Here is an 18,969-nt window from a genome sequence, read left to right as displayed (position 1 = left end):
CTTTTTACCTATTATAAATAGGGATATTTAGGGGGGGTTTTGGTAAACTTTGATTACAACAATTATTATTGTGTGTGAGAGGTTTTGCTCATACTTTTTGTTTTTTCATTAAACTACTTTGATTTATGCAAAAGAGAGTGAGATTAATAATGCTTTTTTTCTGACATGAATACGATTTTACTTGTATATAAGAGGGTATATTTTATCACCAATGACCTTGCTCATTATTTTTCTAGTATTTGTGTTTCTTTATTACAAGAATTTAAAAACATCTGTTCTAATGAGATTCCTAGTAGGTTGCCACCTATTTAAGGAATTATACACCAAATTAATCTTAAACCTAGAGCATTTATACCAATTGGTCAGCCTATAGAAGTGATCCTAACGAGATAAAAGAACTTCAAAGACAAGTGGAAGAATTAATGAATGATAGAAAGGTATATAAAATAAAGCATACGTCCATGTACAATTTCAATGTTATTAGTACAAAAAAAGGATAGGACTTGAAGGCTGTGTATTGATTGGCATGCTATCAATAATTTTAAAGTAAAGTATAAACACTCAATTCCTATAATTGATGATATGTTAGATGAATTGCATGGGTCTTATATATTTTCTAATATTGATTTGAAAAGTGGATATTATCAAATAAGAATGAAAGAGAGAGATGAATAAAAAACTATCTTTGAAACAAAATACGATTTGTGTGAGTGATTAGTTATGTTTTTTGGACTTATTAATGCACCTAGTATTTTCATGAGATTAATGAACTATATTTTGTGTAATTTTATAGGTAAGCTTATTGTGATTTATTTTGATGATATTTTGATTTATAGAAAAAAATTAAAGGAACATGTTGAACATTCAAGGAATGTATTGGTTGTTTTGCGGGGAAAAAAAATGTTTATATGTTAATCTGAAAAGGTGTGATTTTTGCATGGAAAAAAATTGTATTTCTTGGATATGTGTTAATGCAAAAGGTATTGAGATGATGAGGAAAATGTTAGAGCTATTCAAAAATGACTTTCACCTGAGTCAATCATTAAGGTAAAAGCTTTCACGATTTGACTAGTTTTTGTAGAGGATTTGTTAAGAATTTTAGTACTCTAGACACACCTTTAACCGAGATAGTTGAAATCTCTAGGTTTTAAATAGATCAAAGAACAAGAACATGCTTTTAATTTATTAAAGGAAAAATTAATTTTGGCTCTTATTATTGGCTGATTTTACTAAAACCTTTGAGATTAAATATGATACTTTAGAGATATTGAAACTATTTTAATACAGAAAAAAGACTAATAACTAATTTTAGAAAAAAAAAACGTAATGGTAAAATATTAAATTGTTTTACATATGATAATGAGCTTTATATTTTAATAAGAACTTTGAGGACTTGACTTGACAATATTACTTATGGGCAAAAAAATTCATAATACATACCAATCATGATTTCTTAAAATATCTTAATTATCCTATTTATTATTAAAAAATAAAAAAACTTTATGTTATGGTAAGAACTTCGGAGACTTTGTTGTAATACTTGTGGCCTGAAGAGATTGTTATCCATGCCAATAATCATGAGTTATTTGAAACATTTATTAAATTGTTACATTGTTACATTTTCAATTGAAACTCTCATCAAATCCCTTTTCTTATAAAACAAATGAATTTATTAAAATTCACAATTCACCTCATCACGTGACATAGTATGCTAGGTAAATGTTTGTTTCTTTACATAATATATTCTATAAATTGGGTTTTATGTGATGCAAAAGAGGGATCCTATGGGAATTTGATGATTTTATATAGGAAAGATAAATCATAGAGTTTTACTATTAACTTAAACTTACTAAAGAATTTGATTGGGAAAAAAATAAAAACTTTCATTTATTCCAACACCAAGTTTTGTTTTCTAGTTTTTTGAGATGGGATGGTGGCCGAGAGGTGAAATAAACATAGATAAGGGTAATTAGGTATTTACAAAAATTCAGTGTGTGGCTATTAATTGATAGTGTGCCGATAGCATTACCTTTTATACATTTTTACAAGTATGTAAGCAGATCCTCCTTGTACAACCAAATAATAATAATAATAATAATAATAATAATAATAATGTACTTAATTCCCTAAGGATAATGCTCCTCTAGCTAAATAAACTAACCTTGAAAGTGATTACAGGAATAAGAACCCGTTTGGAAACGTAGTGCAATTCGTGTTCTTAAATTTTATTTTTTTTAATTAAAATTTAATATGATTTATATGTTTTGGATCGTTTTGATGTGCTGATGTCAAAAATAATTTTTTTTTAAAAAAATCATTGACATGCATTTCTGTACGAAAAATTATTTGAAAAGTCACCGCTACCACACTACCAAACATACGTACTTCATAGGTATTAATCAAACAATCTTTGCTTCAAAAGCTATTGTTTATAGATTTTTTTTTTCGAATTCTAATATCTAAAAATTTATTTAACTCTAAGTAATTTAGTCGAGCCGTATTGGTTAATTTAGAAGTAAAATTTTTCTAATAATAATATATTTTATTCATAAAACTTAAATTTAAAATTTTATTTTAAAAAACAAGTATCGAATCGCTCGAACCAACAACAATTATTATTGTTGATAGATGAATGGCTTGATTTTACATCAAAGGAAAAGCATGTACATGAGGGTTGATTATGGCTTTTTCCATCTCTGTCTGTCGCCCTTTTTTTCAAAAAGCAACTCTAGTTTAATAAAGCCGTGTTCTCAAAAAATTTGAAAATTTTTTGTTTTTTTTTTGCTAAAATTTAATATGGTTTGTACGTTTTGGATCGTTTTGATGTGCTGATATCAAAAATGATTTTTAAAAAATAAAAAAACATCGTTGGCATGCATTTTGGCACGAAAAGTTATTTGAAAAGCACCCGTAACCACACTGTCAAAGACGCTCAGTCTGCATTAACTTTTTGTACCGATGGCTCAACTGGGGGAGGCTGAGCTGCAAATTACCCTTCTGTCCTTCCTTTTTACCTAGTCACAAGATAATCAGACTGCGCAGTGGATCTAGGGCTAGGTAGGCTTGTGCCCACTGCATGAGGTCCTTCCTGTAGTATTAAATGTGAGTGAAGACATGATGCCAATAATTGTGATTTATATCGACCTCAATCACGGGTTTAAAGCATCCATTAAAAAAACATATAAGGACGCCATGTTTACACGCAAGTGCCCGCCTTGGCTTCCACGAGAGTTTATGAACCTCGCGAAGCGGTGTAAATTATCTTCTTTTAAGTTTTTAATTTTATTTTTCATTTAAAATAATTTATTTTATGTTTCTAGATTGTTTTCATTTGTTAATATCAAAAATAATTTAAAAAAATAAAAAAAAATTATTTTAATGTATTTTTAAATAAAAAATACTTTGAATCACCACAACTACCACAATCCTAAACACATTCATAGTTGCGTACGGTTGTTTTTTAAAGTATATTTTTTAAAATATTTTGTTTTTTTATTTTTTAAAATTATTTTTAATATCAGTACATTAAACTAATTTAAAATAATAAAAATTTTAATTTCAAATAAAATAATTTAATTTTAATTAAACACCATTTGTAACTGTGTTACAAATATAAAATAAATATGTGTTTATTTTTATTTTTATGACTGAGATTGAATTTTGTGTATAAAACCGATAGATAAAACTAAAAATAAAAACAATAAATCCTAGATTTTAAAGTTGAGTTTGTTTGCATAAATATTTTCCATGGCTGCATGCGGGGTTGTGGTCGGCAAGGCTTTTTAGTTTTTACTGTGTATGATTTTTTATTATTATTTGTTTTTTGGCGAGTGTAACGCCAGCAATGCGCAAACAAAAGTTCAATTTTGTTTCTCTTGTGCTTTCCACTTTTTACATTTCAAAGCAATCATTTCATGTGCTCTTACCCCCTCGATGCCAATAAAACAAAAGCTTTGTCTTTGAGGAATCAGCTACCTCACGCGGAATATTTTAGTCAATATGATTGTGCTGGTGGCGCCACTTCTAACAAGTCCAGGAAGCAGCCAAGAGAGTTCCGCACAGAACTTCGTAAATTAGGATGGTCCAAGGTAACTGTGACCACCGCCGGGGAGTGAAGGAGTTCCAGGGAATATCTTCTGCGTATCATTGTCGGAATGAAAGTTCATGTTATTTCCTGGAAACAGGACACATCTGAAACCTGGGAAATCGGTTTGAAGCTTTGCTTTTTCCTTTCATTATTTTCTTTCTGTCTTTGTTACAAAGGAACGCCGATGTATGCTCGTAGAAGAGTTGGCAACGATGATTTTTAAGATGTTTGTAATCTATATTCCATCACAGAGGAGTAGATATGACCTATGATTTAGTTTCTTCATTTTCCTGTCATTTTTTTATTGAACCCTTGAGCCTTCGAAAACAACAAAAATTAATAAAAACAGAATTATGTGGAATAGGGTATTACCATATAAGACATAGTCTACACTTCTAGGATGTTTACTATTCCTTAAATAAACCTGAAAAAAAAATCTAAACAAGATAGAAAACTAAGACTCATGATCAGAAAGAAAGAAAAAACATTAAAAGTTCTAAAAAACTAGAAAAATCTAACAATAAAAAAGAAAAATGATGGTGACTATATCATCTAGTCAATCAGTATGTTACATGTAGCACTAATTTTATTCATGTAAAATATATTTATTATTAATAAATGTTTTTTTATCTATAATAATTATTTATATTTAATTAATGAATCTAGAGTAAAGATAAAATTCATGGGACAAAAATATTTTGCAGAAAAATATAAAGTTGTTATAATTATGAGATTTATATTACATCAAAGCATTGTTCAAACATAAAAAAAGATCAACACTTAAAAGTATAACAATTTCTCTATCCTAAAAAAGTTTAGGAGATTTCTCACTAGTGGTTCATGTGAATTATCAATAAAAATCAAACGCTTGGATGACTTGTGGTTTATAATAACCTAGCATTGAATTAATTATTCAAAGCCAAAAGAGTATTTGATCTTCAAGTAATTTTCGTATAAATCTTAAACACTCTAGATTTGTCTAATAAAATCCTTGAAACTCCTATAAATTTTATATATATTATTTTCATAGTGTATATATCTCTTAAGTAACCTAATAATGATATCAAAGTCATTATTGATTGCATGTTTTAATTATTATTGATATTAATTGTAAATTAAAATTATATACAAAGATATTTTCTAAAAAAATATTATTATTATTTCTTAATCTTGGTTATCATCCCGACTACCAGATCTGGCTATATTTTTTCAGTCTAGTCAGAATTTAAAAAAATAAATTAAGTGGCTACGCCTCCACTAACGGCGACCCCAGACTCTGATGCAAGGCAATAGGGTTGATACCCTACCAGGAGCAACACCCAGTGCTGCTGCTAGCATCCTTGCGCGAGGCAGCTGCCTCGCATAAGGGATGTTGCAGGGCAAGAGAGCAGCCCCATGCTCGTATGCGCTGCCTAGCGCAGTAGCAGCCAAGGCTACCATTGCTAGGCACGCTGCTAGTGATGGGTATGGTGCCCAATGTTGGCAACCACAAGGAGAAGAAGAAGGGATTCTCCCTTAAGCTTTGTTTAGAGTTTTTTTACGGGTAGAATTTCTATTCTTACAACTTATACTTGATAACGTCTAGGTTATATTTGGGGTAGAATTATGATCTTGCTCCTTTATAGAAAATACTGATTTTATATTTTAAAATTAAAACTATAAGTTAAATTAATAGTAAAAATAATTTTTCTAATAAAATTAGATTGAATTAAAATGTTTAATTCAATTTTTTTAGTTTTGTAATATCCTAATAGGATTAGAATTTAATTAAATTTTTTAATTAAATAGTTTATAGAAAAATGATTTTTTCTAAAATAAAGAGAGTTTTTAAGTTGGAAATTTTAATTTAATTAATTCTAAAATAGTTTAGGGTATTAATAAGAATTTTAATATTATTAAGTTTCTTATTAAATTTTGGGAAAAAAATCAAATAAAAACATGTATTAAATAAAATTTATTAAGTTTGAAAAAAATAGCAAATTGGAATGATTTAATATTTCTAAAGGTTAGAAATATATATTTTTTAAATACACATAAAATCAATAATTAGAACTAAAGCATGCAATATATTTATTTATGTATATTAATATGCTATTATGCATGATGGATGATTACAGAAATTTAAAGACTAATGTAATTGTGTTTTTTATGGTTGAATAATTATAATATTAAATAGGCCATGTGTGTTCTTTCTTTTTTCTATTTTTATTCTAGGGTTGTAAAATTATTTCCTCGTCTAATTCCACTTGAATGCAACTCAAGGTTTTTTATTAAATTATGTAAATGTTATGTAATTTAAAAATGTAAAAATTTAGATAAAAAAATTATTTTGTAATCCAATATGAAAAAAATATGAAAGTGAAGGATACAATCATAGTGCTCGCAAAGGACTTATAAAGATTTGTAGCGGTTACCTAGGTTTTGTCCACCTAATTTCCTTCAATGACTTGAGAGAATTTGTTTAGATATTTTCATAATCATCCAATTAGAAAATCATGCTAGGAGTATGATAATATATAATTGTTATGTATTATATATCAATTATGCCATGAAATGATACCTAATTAAAAATTAATAATAAATCCCTTATTAATATATTAAGTACACATTAAGAACATGATTATTGTCTTTTAATTTTATATACATCAAACCAGAGTTCTAATCATAGATAACTTGTTGAGATACTCGAAATTATCATTAATCGAATATGTTTAATGCTATAAAATTAGATTCTACTTAACTAACTTATATTATTTGGATGAGTTACTTGTGCTCATATAAGATATATGATATGTTTAGATAAAGATTTATTACTTAACTAATTTAAGAGCCATATAAAAATGTGATAGATAAGCTATGTTATCTATCTAATTTAATTTATTTTGATTTGTTGAGTTTTTTAAAATTATATAAATTAAAAGGGATCCTAATTCACTAGGAGATCTATGTGAGATTTCTTAAATTAAAAAAAAAAGGCTATTAATTTGTAAGAAAATAGTAGAGACCAAAATAAAATTACAGACCTTATATATATACATGAAACCAATAACTCATTATTTTTAAATGAATTGGTTGATAAATCACCATGAGTGACAATATATCTGGATGTAGCATACTTAATGCTAACAAAATAACTAGACCAAAGTTCTTGGACTAGTACCAAATGTGAGAATTATTCTCAAATTTTATTTTCTATTGTTTATATATAAACATCAAACTAAGAACACAAATCCTATAAAAAAAACAATAAAAAAAGGTCCACACAAGTGTAAAACTTTGAGTAAAGCATGATATAACAAGCTATATAATTTACATGAAATAATTACACAAAAACATAAGAAGTTGAACCCTAAACTTACTAAAACAAACATGGCTAAGCATCACTAAGGTGATAACATAAAATTGCAATTTAGGCATAAAAATGACTATGAATAACCAACAACTTATATCTAAAGCCGAATCATAATAAGAAAAGAACCATGGTAGTCTTATGTATTCATTTTTCAAAACATAAAAAGAAAACTAATAACCCCTGTTGTTTTCAACACATCTTTCTAACCTCTCATATTTGTAAAACAAAACAAAAAATATACTTAAATGGGCAAGATCATCACATGACCTCTAGAAAGGGACACAATCTAGGCACACATTTTTTTTTCCTTCCATGACAGCACTGCCATCAATCTAGGTAGCATCAATGTAAGCAGCAAAATTTTCATTCGACAGCTCACCACCAGCAGCAACAAAAACACCACCACTAACAACCTCTTTTCTTTTTGGATAAGTCATTCAAGACAGCAACATGAACTCCAACACCAACCACATTCAATAACAGCTATGTCTCTTTCCTCACTGCAACTTCTTCAACAACAGCAACCTCCACCGTGAACTCCACCAACAAACCACCACCACTAACAGCCTCTTTTTTTTTGGATAAGTCATTCAAGGTAGTAACATGAACTCCAACACCAACCATGTTCAATAACAGCTATGCCTCCTTCCTCATTACAACTTCTTCAATAATAGTAACCTCCACTATGAACTCCACCAACAAACCACCACGCCACGTCTGAGGCTCCACCAGCTAGCCAACATCCACATCCAACCTAGGTATGCCTCACCCTGCTCTTTATCATCTTAGAATGCATGCTAATGCATGCTAGTAACGTGAATAAATAATTCACAGTACTGGCATTTTCTAGCCACCGTTGGGTCAGGCCAGTGGTGGCTAAATATAGGCTGGACCTTTGTCTCTACCCAGCATGTATGGTTGGGTTGAGTTCAGCCCACATAAAAAAAGAAGCAAGTTGATTTGTTTGTTATCCCAACAAACCAAATTGAGCTAGGCTTGAGCTCAGCCCGTATACGTAGGCTTACTCCTTGGGACCAATTGAGCTAGCCTAGCCCAAAACTTAAAGGCATGCTTGGCTTGCTCAAATTTTAATATGGAAATAAGACCTTGTTTGGATCTTTAGGGCATGTTTGCAAAACTTGCCTTTAAGATATTTTTAATGCCTCTAACCTTAGGTTAAGAGCATGTTTGGCAAACACACACTAAGTCTTTTCTCTTTAGTTTTATTTTGTCTTTATTTGTGTGTCTAGCCAAACAAATCCTTAAAAACTTCAAAAAAATCTAAAAGATTCCAAGGACTATTTAAAAAATATTTGTGGGTCCCTCATATATTTTTCTAACAATTTTGTTTAATATTTGTTCATAGACTTATGTTGTACGATACAGACTTGGTATTAAAAATATTTAATTTTCCTCAAAACAATTTCAAAAAATCCTAAAAATTAAAAAAGAAATCCTTTTAACAATTTTTTACTCAGTAGCCTCCATTCATTTGGTCAGTTTACCAACTTCTGATCACTAGCCTTCACTCATATAGCTTGCTTATCAATTTATTTTGTATTTCTTTGAGAATTCACATTTCTTTTAGATACAACACACTTATAAAAATTTAAAAATAACTTTGTTTTAAATAAGGATAAGGTGGAGAACACCTACCTTCTCCTCCAAACAGTCTAGCTTTTCCTACCAAGGGTCTAGTTATTGGTTTCTCTCCTGATAAAAAATGAGAGATACTAACATCAATTTATAATTTTCAAAAATTTTAAATTTACATTCATGTTACTCTTATTCAATTCACAATAAAACATCTTATATCACTTTCCATTTTACTTCAATTTCCAGGCTCTTTAATTAATTCATTTCTTATTTATATTACCTTTCTATTTAAATATTTTGTTTTACAATTATACATAATACCCTTTTAATATTTCTTTACATTAAGGTTTCCAATTAACTTTGGTTTATAACCTTGATATTGATATAATTACATAACAACATTAACTAGCTTTTTTTTTCTTCTATTAATTAAAGTATTATTTGTTCCATTTTAAACCATTCAGAATCTTGTAACTTAGTCCTATTTTTAATTTCTCTTTTAGGGCAATACTTTTCATATTGTCTACCATTTTTTTTATACTCTACTTGCCATAATATCTTTTCAAATCTTATTTTAATATAAAATATTCAAACCGTTTAATTATATAATATCTTAACTAATTTTTTAACTTTTCAAAATTCACAACTAATTATTGAGTTAGCATAAACTACCTTGAGATTTCTAAATTTTCTTGACACTTTAGTCAACATAATATCATAACAATTAGCCATGCACATATACATCCACACAATCTTATTTAGTACATATGCATAACATTTATTTTATCTACAAGTCATTAATATATGGCCATAAAATTCCCAAGCTTAAGGTTAATTTCCATACCAGGTCTTTATGTTCCATTGTTCCTACTTTATGTTTCAATACTAAGATTATAAACTTCACACAAATACTTTCGAACACCTCACCCCATACTTACATCCATCAATTTCCAACTTCATCCTTATTCATTAAATTTAACACATTTATAATAATTTATGCATGATTTTACATTACAACATTTCATTTTTCCATGTACCATTTATTCACCATTTTCCTATTTTACTTTCCTATTTCATATTAATCGATTCCCAAATTATACCCAACATAAATATCAATAATCTTACAATTTAAATAATTAACAAACCAACCACTTCGTAGATCTTCATAATATTTTCATAACTTTACCAAGATATTTAACAATTCACATTTTATACATTATTTCATAAATGTCGAGCGTGCGTGCGTGCATATATATATATATATATATATATATATATATATATATATATATATATATATATATAGTAATGACACCACACAATTTAAAATTTTTCTTTCACTTTCATATTATAAAACTATATTTCTCAACAAGTTCAATAGCGTAACTCTTGTACTCAACCCTATATATATAGTAATGACACCACACAATTTAAAATTTTTCTTTCACTTCCATATTATAAAACTATATTTCTCAACAAGTTCAATAGCGTAACTCTTGTACTCAACCCTAACATCAATCTTATGATCTATTGCTCATATAATTTTTTCAACTAACACATAATTACATCAATTTCCATTCACTTATTCCATTTTCCTTACTTTACTCATGGCTAACCTGAAGCCTAGGAACCATTCCATAATCATTCTTTATTTTTTAATCCAATTCTACTTAATCTAACTTCTATTCCACATAATTTCATAAATTTCACAACTCAATACCTTTTCCATTAACTTCCATAACACACAACTTATGTTCCCTTCATGGTCATATAACACCCATTATATTTTCAAATTAAATACTTATCTCAAATCATATATCTCATACATATACATCAAAATAAAATAAAATAAAAATAATTTCACACAACCTTAGCTTAATTCTTCATTTCCCAAAATCCCCTCTCATTATCGGTCATAAATTTAGGGATATCAATGAATTTCCTTCAATTTGTCCTCATTATCTTACTCTATCTAGTAATTTAATCCTTGTTGATTGTAGCATTTATCATCAAAACACCTATTTCCTCAAATTACTAAAAACTACCAACATTAAAAAATTGTGTATTTCTTCTCCCTAAGGGAACACAAATTAACAAGAAATTGGATTGTTAGAACACTTTACCCAATGGTTTGGAACAAAAATAAGGAATTCCTTGCAACTTTCTTCTCCTATCGTCTTCAAGTTTCTTGTTTTTCCATCTCTAAAAATATGATCTCTTGATTCCCCCACCTTTCAAGCATTTTTTTTGTCTGATTTCCCTTACAATTCTTCATTTAATTTAATCTCTTAATCAGAATCATTATTTGTAAGAAATTAAATAATTTAAATTCTATATAAAAATGTAATTTTTGTTGTTGAAATTTCCTTCTCTTATCCATGCATTTCTTATTTTTCTTGTCCTAAATATATCTTTTTTTTGTCAGCAACATGATTTTTTAAATAAAAACTTAACACAATTCAAATTATTTAAATTAAGGATAAATCTTAGTCAAAACCTCCTTTCCTTATTCATTACAAAAACATGCATTTTATTTTATAAAAAGCATGATATTTTAAATAAAAATTATCATCTAAACAGTAAAATTAAATAAAAAAACAAAAAAGCCACGTGGTGATAAATTTTACACAATTGTATGAAAAAATAAAAAAATAATTAATTTGATAAAATTATATAAATTTTTTTCATTATGAACAATTATTTCTTTTTTTAAAAATTGCATATTAGATTTATAAATAATTTTACATGAAGTAAATGCTAATATTACTCTAAAAACCTTTAATCTTATTGAAAAAGTATGATATAATCAGATGATTTTCTAAATAACATTGGAATAATTTTATTTTAAAATAATTCTATTCTAAGATATTAAAAAAAATAAAATAAAAAGAGTATTGCGTCAAAAGAATCAAAGCTTAGAAGCGCATGAGCTTGAAAAGACAGCCCAAGAGTTCGTAGGCCTGGAATGCTATACCCACGTGTCTGGTCTTTCCACGGTAAAAAGACTTTCTCTCTTCTCCATTTTAGATGTTTTTCTATCTCCTGTCTTGACTTTCAATGTTCGAATATGATATAAATAAAGGTACATGGCCGAATCATAAATGCTGCAAAATACAAGGATTAAAGTGAAAAAAATGCAAAAGATGACAAAAATAATAGTATTTTGTGAGTTTGTTCATAATAATGAACAACGCCTAGTGAAAAGCAACATGCTTGTTGTTAATGTTTGTATTAATGATATATATACACACCACCTTCTCTGTAGGTGGTAAGTAAAAAAATTAAAAAATTAATTAAATTAAAAAAATAACTAAAATAACAAAAAAAAATTGTGAAAAAAACTAATTAAACTGATTAAAATTTTAAAAAAACCGATCAGTTCGGTTTTATAATCCTGAAACTGAAAAAACAGAACTAAACCCAAACCGAAAAAAAACCGAGCCAAACTGGAAAAAACTGAGCCAAAACCGAGACAAACCGAAAAAATCAAGCCAAAATGAAAAATCGAGCCAAACCGGTTTGAACTGGTTTTTGTCCAAAAAACCAAACTGAACTGAAACTGGTCGGTTTGAACTGGTTTCGGTTTTTTTTTAAATTTTAATTTAATTATTTTTTTAATAAAAACCAAATCAAACCAAAAATAATTAGTCTTAAAACCAAATCAAACCAAAAATAATTAGTCTTAGTGCTACTTAGCCTACTATAATGAAAGACATTAAAACCTAACAGGGCATCATTATATTAGCCTCCTCACTAGCTTTTTGTTTTTTTTTTTATTTAAAAATATTTTAAAACAATTAATTTTTTTTCTTTACTCTAAATTATTAATTTTTAGTTTTTCCATATCATTTTAATATTAATATTAAAAATAATTTTTTTAAAAAAATATTATTTTAATATATTTTTAAACAAAAAACATTTTGAAAAGCAAATACTACCATACTCTTAAATATTACCTAAATGAATGATGAAGCTACTTTTTATTTTTTTTAATTTTAATTTGTTAACAATTATCAAAGTTATTTTTAATAGACCAAGTTGATTAAGTTATTTAAAATCAATTTTTACACAGTTTAATTTTAAATCTAGGCTAAATAAAGAGTTAAATTAAGAGATTTTAAAGTTGACTCAGTAAACCATGTTTAATAATAATATCAAATAATTTTCTATAACTTGGATATTTTTTATTATGGTAAAAAAAATTTAATCCGACTAGCAAATGTTGTAAAGTAGTAATCTTCTAACTATCTATTTGATAATGTAGTGTATAGTATTTTTGCAAAAATATTTTTCATTGAAAATACATCAAAATAATATTTTTTTATTTTTAATATTAACATATTAAAATTATAAAAAATATAAAAATACATCATTTTAATATTTGTTTTCAATTACAAAACAACTTAAAAGCATTTAAAAAATAGTTGATCAGCCAAAATAAATGCTTGTTTGAAAATGTGATAAAAGTTGTGTTTCAAAATATTTTTTACTTGAAAATATATCAAAATAATACTTTTTATTTTTTAAAATTTATTTTTAATATTAACACATTTAAATAATAATAAAAAAATATAAAAATTAATTTAAAACAATACATACATACATACATACATATATATATATATATATATATATATATATTAATTTAAAATAATAAAATAACAGTTCAACTGGGACGCAAAAAAAAAAAACCCTAAACCCGCCTAGAAGCCTTTACCAAGACAGCAACTAGGCAACCTGAACCACTGTTTTCTTTTTTCCTTAAAAAAATTAGGAGGCACAAGAAGACCTAGAACGTAGTAGCGAGGCCTCCTCTTGTATAACGACGTTGCCCTAAATATACACTCCCTAAAAAACGGTGTGCACCTAGCGAGAAGAATATCAATTTTATGGGGAGCCACCAGAAGGGAGAGCGTGGAGGCAGCAGCAATGGAAGCGGAGGAGGAGCTGTGGCGGTGGACAAGGGTGTCGATTTCGCACAATATTTCTGCACCTACGCGTTTCTTTATCACCAGAAAGAAATGCTCTCTGATAGAGTCCGTATGGACGCTTACTTCAACGCTATTTTCGAGAACAAGCACCATTTCAAGGGAAAGGTACCTCCTTTATTTCTCTGTTTTTTTCTTTAAATTTTATTTTCAAGCATATTTTGTATGCAAGTAACTTTAGCTAAATACATTGGAATTTGGCTTCTTAAATGTTTAGAAGAAGAACAATAAAAACTACGTTTGAGTCAAAATCACTGAGTTTATTGTAAGTTACTTTCTCTTCAGATCTTCTAAGATTAAGCGGACTTCAAGTCTAAATCAATAATGAAAAGTTGCCACAATTTATTTATTTATTCTTTTTCTCAAAGCATAATGTCAATTTAAATATCTAAGTAATTTATTGTTTAAGTCAATAAATAATCTTTCAACCCAACAAGTTCTTAAGTGACATGTGGTCTTGTGAACCTTTTTGCATAGACGGTGTTGGATGTGGGAACAGGGAGTGGCATTCTTGCAATGTGGTCAGCACAAGCAGGTGCTCGAAAGGTCTATGCAGTTGAGGCTACTACGATGTCAGGACATGCGCAGGCTCTAGTCAAAGCGAATAATCTTCAAGATGTAGTTGAAGTACTTGAGGGTTCCATGGAGGATGTCACCCTGCCAGAGCAAGGTTTGCAACTTGTTTTCTGATTTTAGTTCCTTTTTTGCTTTTACTGGTTTAAGTACAAGCTTTCTTTTGCCATTGATATACCTATATAGGTTAAGGTGTTTGTTTTGTTGATTTTGAACTTGGGTTTTGATGGATGTTGGCAGTTGATGTAATTATCTCAGAGTGGATGGGGTACTTCCTTCTTCGTGAATCCATGTTTGATTCAGTGATATGTGCTCGTGACCGCTGGTTGAAGCCTGGTGGAGTCATGTAAGCAATTCACGTTACTATGTTATATTGTATGGTTGCATTAGATTTTCATTTCATTTACTTTTCTCAGTCTAGTTGCTGCTAGTCTGGCCGCTCCTGTTATGCCTTTTCTGCTTGCAAATGCTAATGCTGTAATTGGTTTATGTGTTAACTATTTTCATTCTGAGCCCCATTTTAGTCTAAAAATTATGACCACACATCTAATTCTTGTATTTTGCAGGTATCCAAGTCATGCTCGCATGTGGATGGCACCAATCAGGTCAGGATTGGGAGATCAAAAAAAGAGTGATTATGATGGATCGATGAATGATTGGCATGCTTTTATGGAAGACACTAAAGAATACTATGGTGTTGATATGAGTGTTTTAACAAAGCCTTTCTCAGAGGAGCAAATGAAATATTATCTCCAGGTTAGTTCTGGATTTTAGTCATGTATTGTGTTAATATTTTTAAATTTATTGATTACAGCCTGCCTACTCTTTCTCTTTTCTTTCTTCTTAATGCCAGTGCTGTTTCATATATTTGTTATGGATAAACTCATGCAATCATTAATTGCTAATTCAGTGACACTTCAATGAGGCTCTACTGATTATGTTACTGTTATTTCTTTGTACAAAAAATTTGGCTGCTCACAAGGATATATTCAGGTTGCACCGTGTTTCATATATAATCTGGATGACAATGTGTGTAATGGAATTTATAATTCAGCATGGAGCATGTGAGAATCATCTATTGAACACCGAATCATGAGTCACATATTACTATGAATGCTTAAATTATTATGTATTCGGGTATATTTCATCTGAGCTGTCAATTGTACAGGAAATAGAGAAAGCTATCTAGTTCTTTGGTCTCCATTCTGTATGAAAAATAGCCATTTTTCTTCACCATTCTCTGCAGTTTTAAATAACATACTAAGTAATTTCTGCAGACATCATTGTGGCAAAACCTTCATCCACATCAAGTCATTGGGACAGCTGCCATTATAAAGGAGATTGATTGTTTAACTGCCACGGTGAATGACATTCTCAAAGTCAAGTCAGACTTCCTATCGTCAATCACTTTAGAAAACACAAGGCTCTGCGGATTTGGTGGATGGTTTGATGTCCATTTTCGAGTAAGTGGATCATCACTATCCTTTTTTAGTCTTCCATTCCAGTTCTCAACAGTGTATTATATACACTTCTTTTCCCCATCTTCCATATAACGTTTTTGATTATTTTTTTTTGTTTTTTTTGATATTGGATCACTAGGGAAGCAAGGTTAATCCGGCACAGCTGGAGATTGAGTTGACAACAGCTCCTAGTGTAGATAATAGCACGCATTGGGGTCAGCAGGTCTGTATCACCAAAAACATCATGATATTGTGCAATTTAGTAGAAACATATAGGGGCTGTTTAGAAGGGAAAAATGTATTTCATTTTACATCTCCAATTTTATATTCCATTCCAGTTTTCTTTGGAAAATCAGAAAACATGTTCTAATTAGTTGTTTTCTATCTACAACACAGGGACTATATTGAACACAGTTGAAACTTTAAGACTAAACTGTAAATGTGCCATCTTCAACCTCCATCAGCTTGCGCTAACCCTGTTCCTTACTGTAAAATTTTTGGGTCATTTTAGCCCCACTTGGTAACCTGAAATGACCTCCATTTTAATCATGGCTTCATTAATTTCTCATACAATAAAATTAATAAAATGTGAATCATATGAACAATAAATTAAAACATGTGTGGAAAGTATTGTAGCAATGAACAATACTTTCCCCACTTTGGCCCTACAAAAAACATCCAATAACCTGACAGTTGAAGGGTAATTCAGTCTTTTTATAGGGGGACATTAGCCAATGAAAAATTGATTAGTGACAAACTTGACTTTTGACTTCTATTATGAATAGGCAAATGACTTAATTAGCCTTACATGTAAAAACATTAACCTACATCAAGGAGTTATATAGATATTTTTATTTTGTACATTGAAATTACTAAATTGCCTTGGAAAGAAACAAAAATAAAGCTTCTTTCCATGATTCTTTTTCATCTTTTCATCTTCAACTTTTTTTTGTTATGATCAAATTAGATTAGGGGTAAATTGATCTTTTACAAATATAAAATATTAATAGAAAGAAAAATTAAAGTATGGGGGTGACCTACCTCTTATATTTCATATACAATTTAGTTTTTATTTTTTCAATTGCTATTTATTTAATTTTTTTATCTTTTGTATTTTCAATTTTATCCCAAATCTTTAGGTTTTATTTTATTTTTATATTAAATTTGGTTCTTATTTTTTTGATATTTTTAAATCCTTCAACCAATTAAATTTTATTTTAATTTCATTCTTTATTATTTGATTTTAATTTTTTTATTTTGAATTTGACTTTCATTTTTTTTACCGATGTTTATTTTGTTTTGGAAGCATCACTAGTTTTAATGTGTTTCTTAGTGGTTAATGTGGTGCATTAAAATTGTATGGAGAAGAAAAATGAATGCCAGAAGTTATGAGCTTCAAACTAATTCGAGGTTATTTATCATCATGGAACTTTTCTGAAGAGTGCATGAGACATGGATGTCTGCCCTAATCATTTGATTCATTGGGATGTTCTTGTGTTAATCTTTTTGGTGTACTAGCAACAGATCACTTCTTTAGTTGCATTATCATTCTAATTTTTTTTCGGTGCTTATGGTCAGGTTTTCCTCTTGCATCCTCCTGTACATGTCAGTGAAGGGGATGCTATAAGTGTATCCTTCACCATGGATCGTTCAAAGGAAAATCACAGATTAATGGAGGTTGAGCTTGGCTGTGAGATCAAACAGTCCTCTGGCAAACAGCCTCCTCCTTTCAGAAACAAGTTCTACATAGAGTGAGGAAGGAAATAGCGGCTATCATGGAAGTCTTAATATCATGAAAATGGTATTTCTTATAGCTTCCAAGTTGTCAAAACTAATTTTACCAAGACCCGAAAGGCACATATTGGTATAATTTTGTTTAAATATGGTTTTGCGTGCTCTTATTACCTCTTAATTTTGATCCTTGTTTCAGAAAGGGTTGCAAGGAATTTAGCATATGCAAGAATTTTCTTACTTTCATGCAGCTAGAACTCTTGACGGCGAGCTCTGTTGTTCGGTGTTTTCATGCTCTCTTGTCTTTTTAGTTCACTTGGAAGTTGCTTAACATTCTATTTTTTTCGGAAAACATCTCAAAATGATAGGATTTCTGGTTGTTGGCTGCTAACATTCTGCCATATGAAGCTGGGAGTTTAATTAGATGGTTCAGAATTGGTAATCGTCCTGAAGCTTCATTCGATAAATAAGCTATTAGCTTTTAGCATTGTGCTATCTTTGAAGATAGGTATTGACATCACAAGCCACAAAGCAAGCGACTGAGCGATTACTTTTTGAAACGAGGAAGAGGTGTGTATTTTCAGCTACTGGTTTCTGTGCAGAAGTCACATGGAGGAGGGGAGAAAGTACACGATCCGGGAGAGATTAGGTCCGTTTGTCTTCCTTATGCCTATAAGGAAAGCATAACAATAATTAAAAATTAAAGTAAAATAATTAGAAAAAAAAACTAAGTCTAATTTGTAATAGTGTAATTACTAATTTGTTTTCAAAAAAAAAAAATAACAATCAACCAAGCTTTTGACTCGGGGTGTTTTTGTCTTTTTATTTTTTCTATTAAATTTTTTTCTTATTATTTTTGCGAGTTTATTTATTAATTTGTTTTTCATAATTTTATCCTTTAAAATTAAATTTATTGATAATTAAGTTTTTAAATTGAATTCGAATTTAGGATTTCATGGATTATGAGTTTTAAAAATTAGATTAGGTTTAAATGTCAATCTAAATTTACTTGTTTTTTCTTTTTCTTTTTAAGCTGATTTTTCTTATTTTCTATCTATTTTTTGAGGGTTTTTTTTGTGATTTTATTCTATTAGGTTAACTCTTTATAATTGTTTTTTAATTTCACTTCTGCTATTTTTTAATCTATTAAATTATAAATATATTTCAATTTCATTTCTTATG

General features: G+C 28.9%; 1 protein-coding gene across 2 annotated transcripts; it reads left to right on the top strand.

Moving 5' to 3' along the window:
- The first annotated feature begins 13,745 nt into the window (after positions 1-13,745).
- On the top strand, positions 13,746-18,057 carry LOC133673835 (protein arginine N-methyltransferase PRMT10). 2 transcript variants are annotated; one of them, XM_062094741.1, is made up of 8 exons: positions 13,746-14,131; positions 14,501-14,693; positions 14,837-14,942; positions 15,163-15,352; positions 15,874-16,059; positions 16,196-16,279; positions 17,635-17,857; positions 17,987-18,057. In XM_062094741.1, exons 1-7 carry the CDS (start codon positions 13,925-13,927, stop codon positions 17,809-17,811), a joined length of 1,143 nt encoding a protein of 380 aa, XP_061950725.1. In that variant the 5' UTR covers positions 13,746-13,924; the 3' UTR covers positions 17,812-17,857; positions 17,987-18,057. The 2 variants fall into 2 exon arrangements, with proteins under 2 accessions (XP_061950725.1, XP_061950723.1); XM_062094739.1 differs by having other exon boundaries at positions 17,635-18,057.
- Positions 18,058-18,969: the final 912 nt, after the last annotated feature.

This window comes from Populus nigra, chromosome 15 (assembly GCF_951802175.1).
Source record: "Populus nigra chromosome 15, ddPopNigr1.1, whole genome shotgun sequence".
NCBI lineage: Eukaryota > Viridiplantae > Streptophyta > Magnoliopsida > Malpighiales > Salicaceae > Populus > Populus nigra.
The sequence above is the reverse complement of the archived record's forward strand: the minus strand, read 5'-3'. Positions and strand labels throughout refer to the sequence as shown.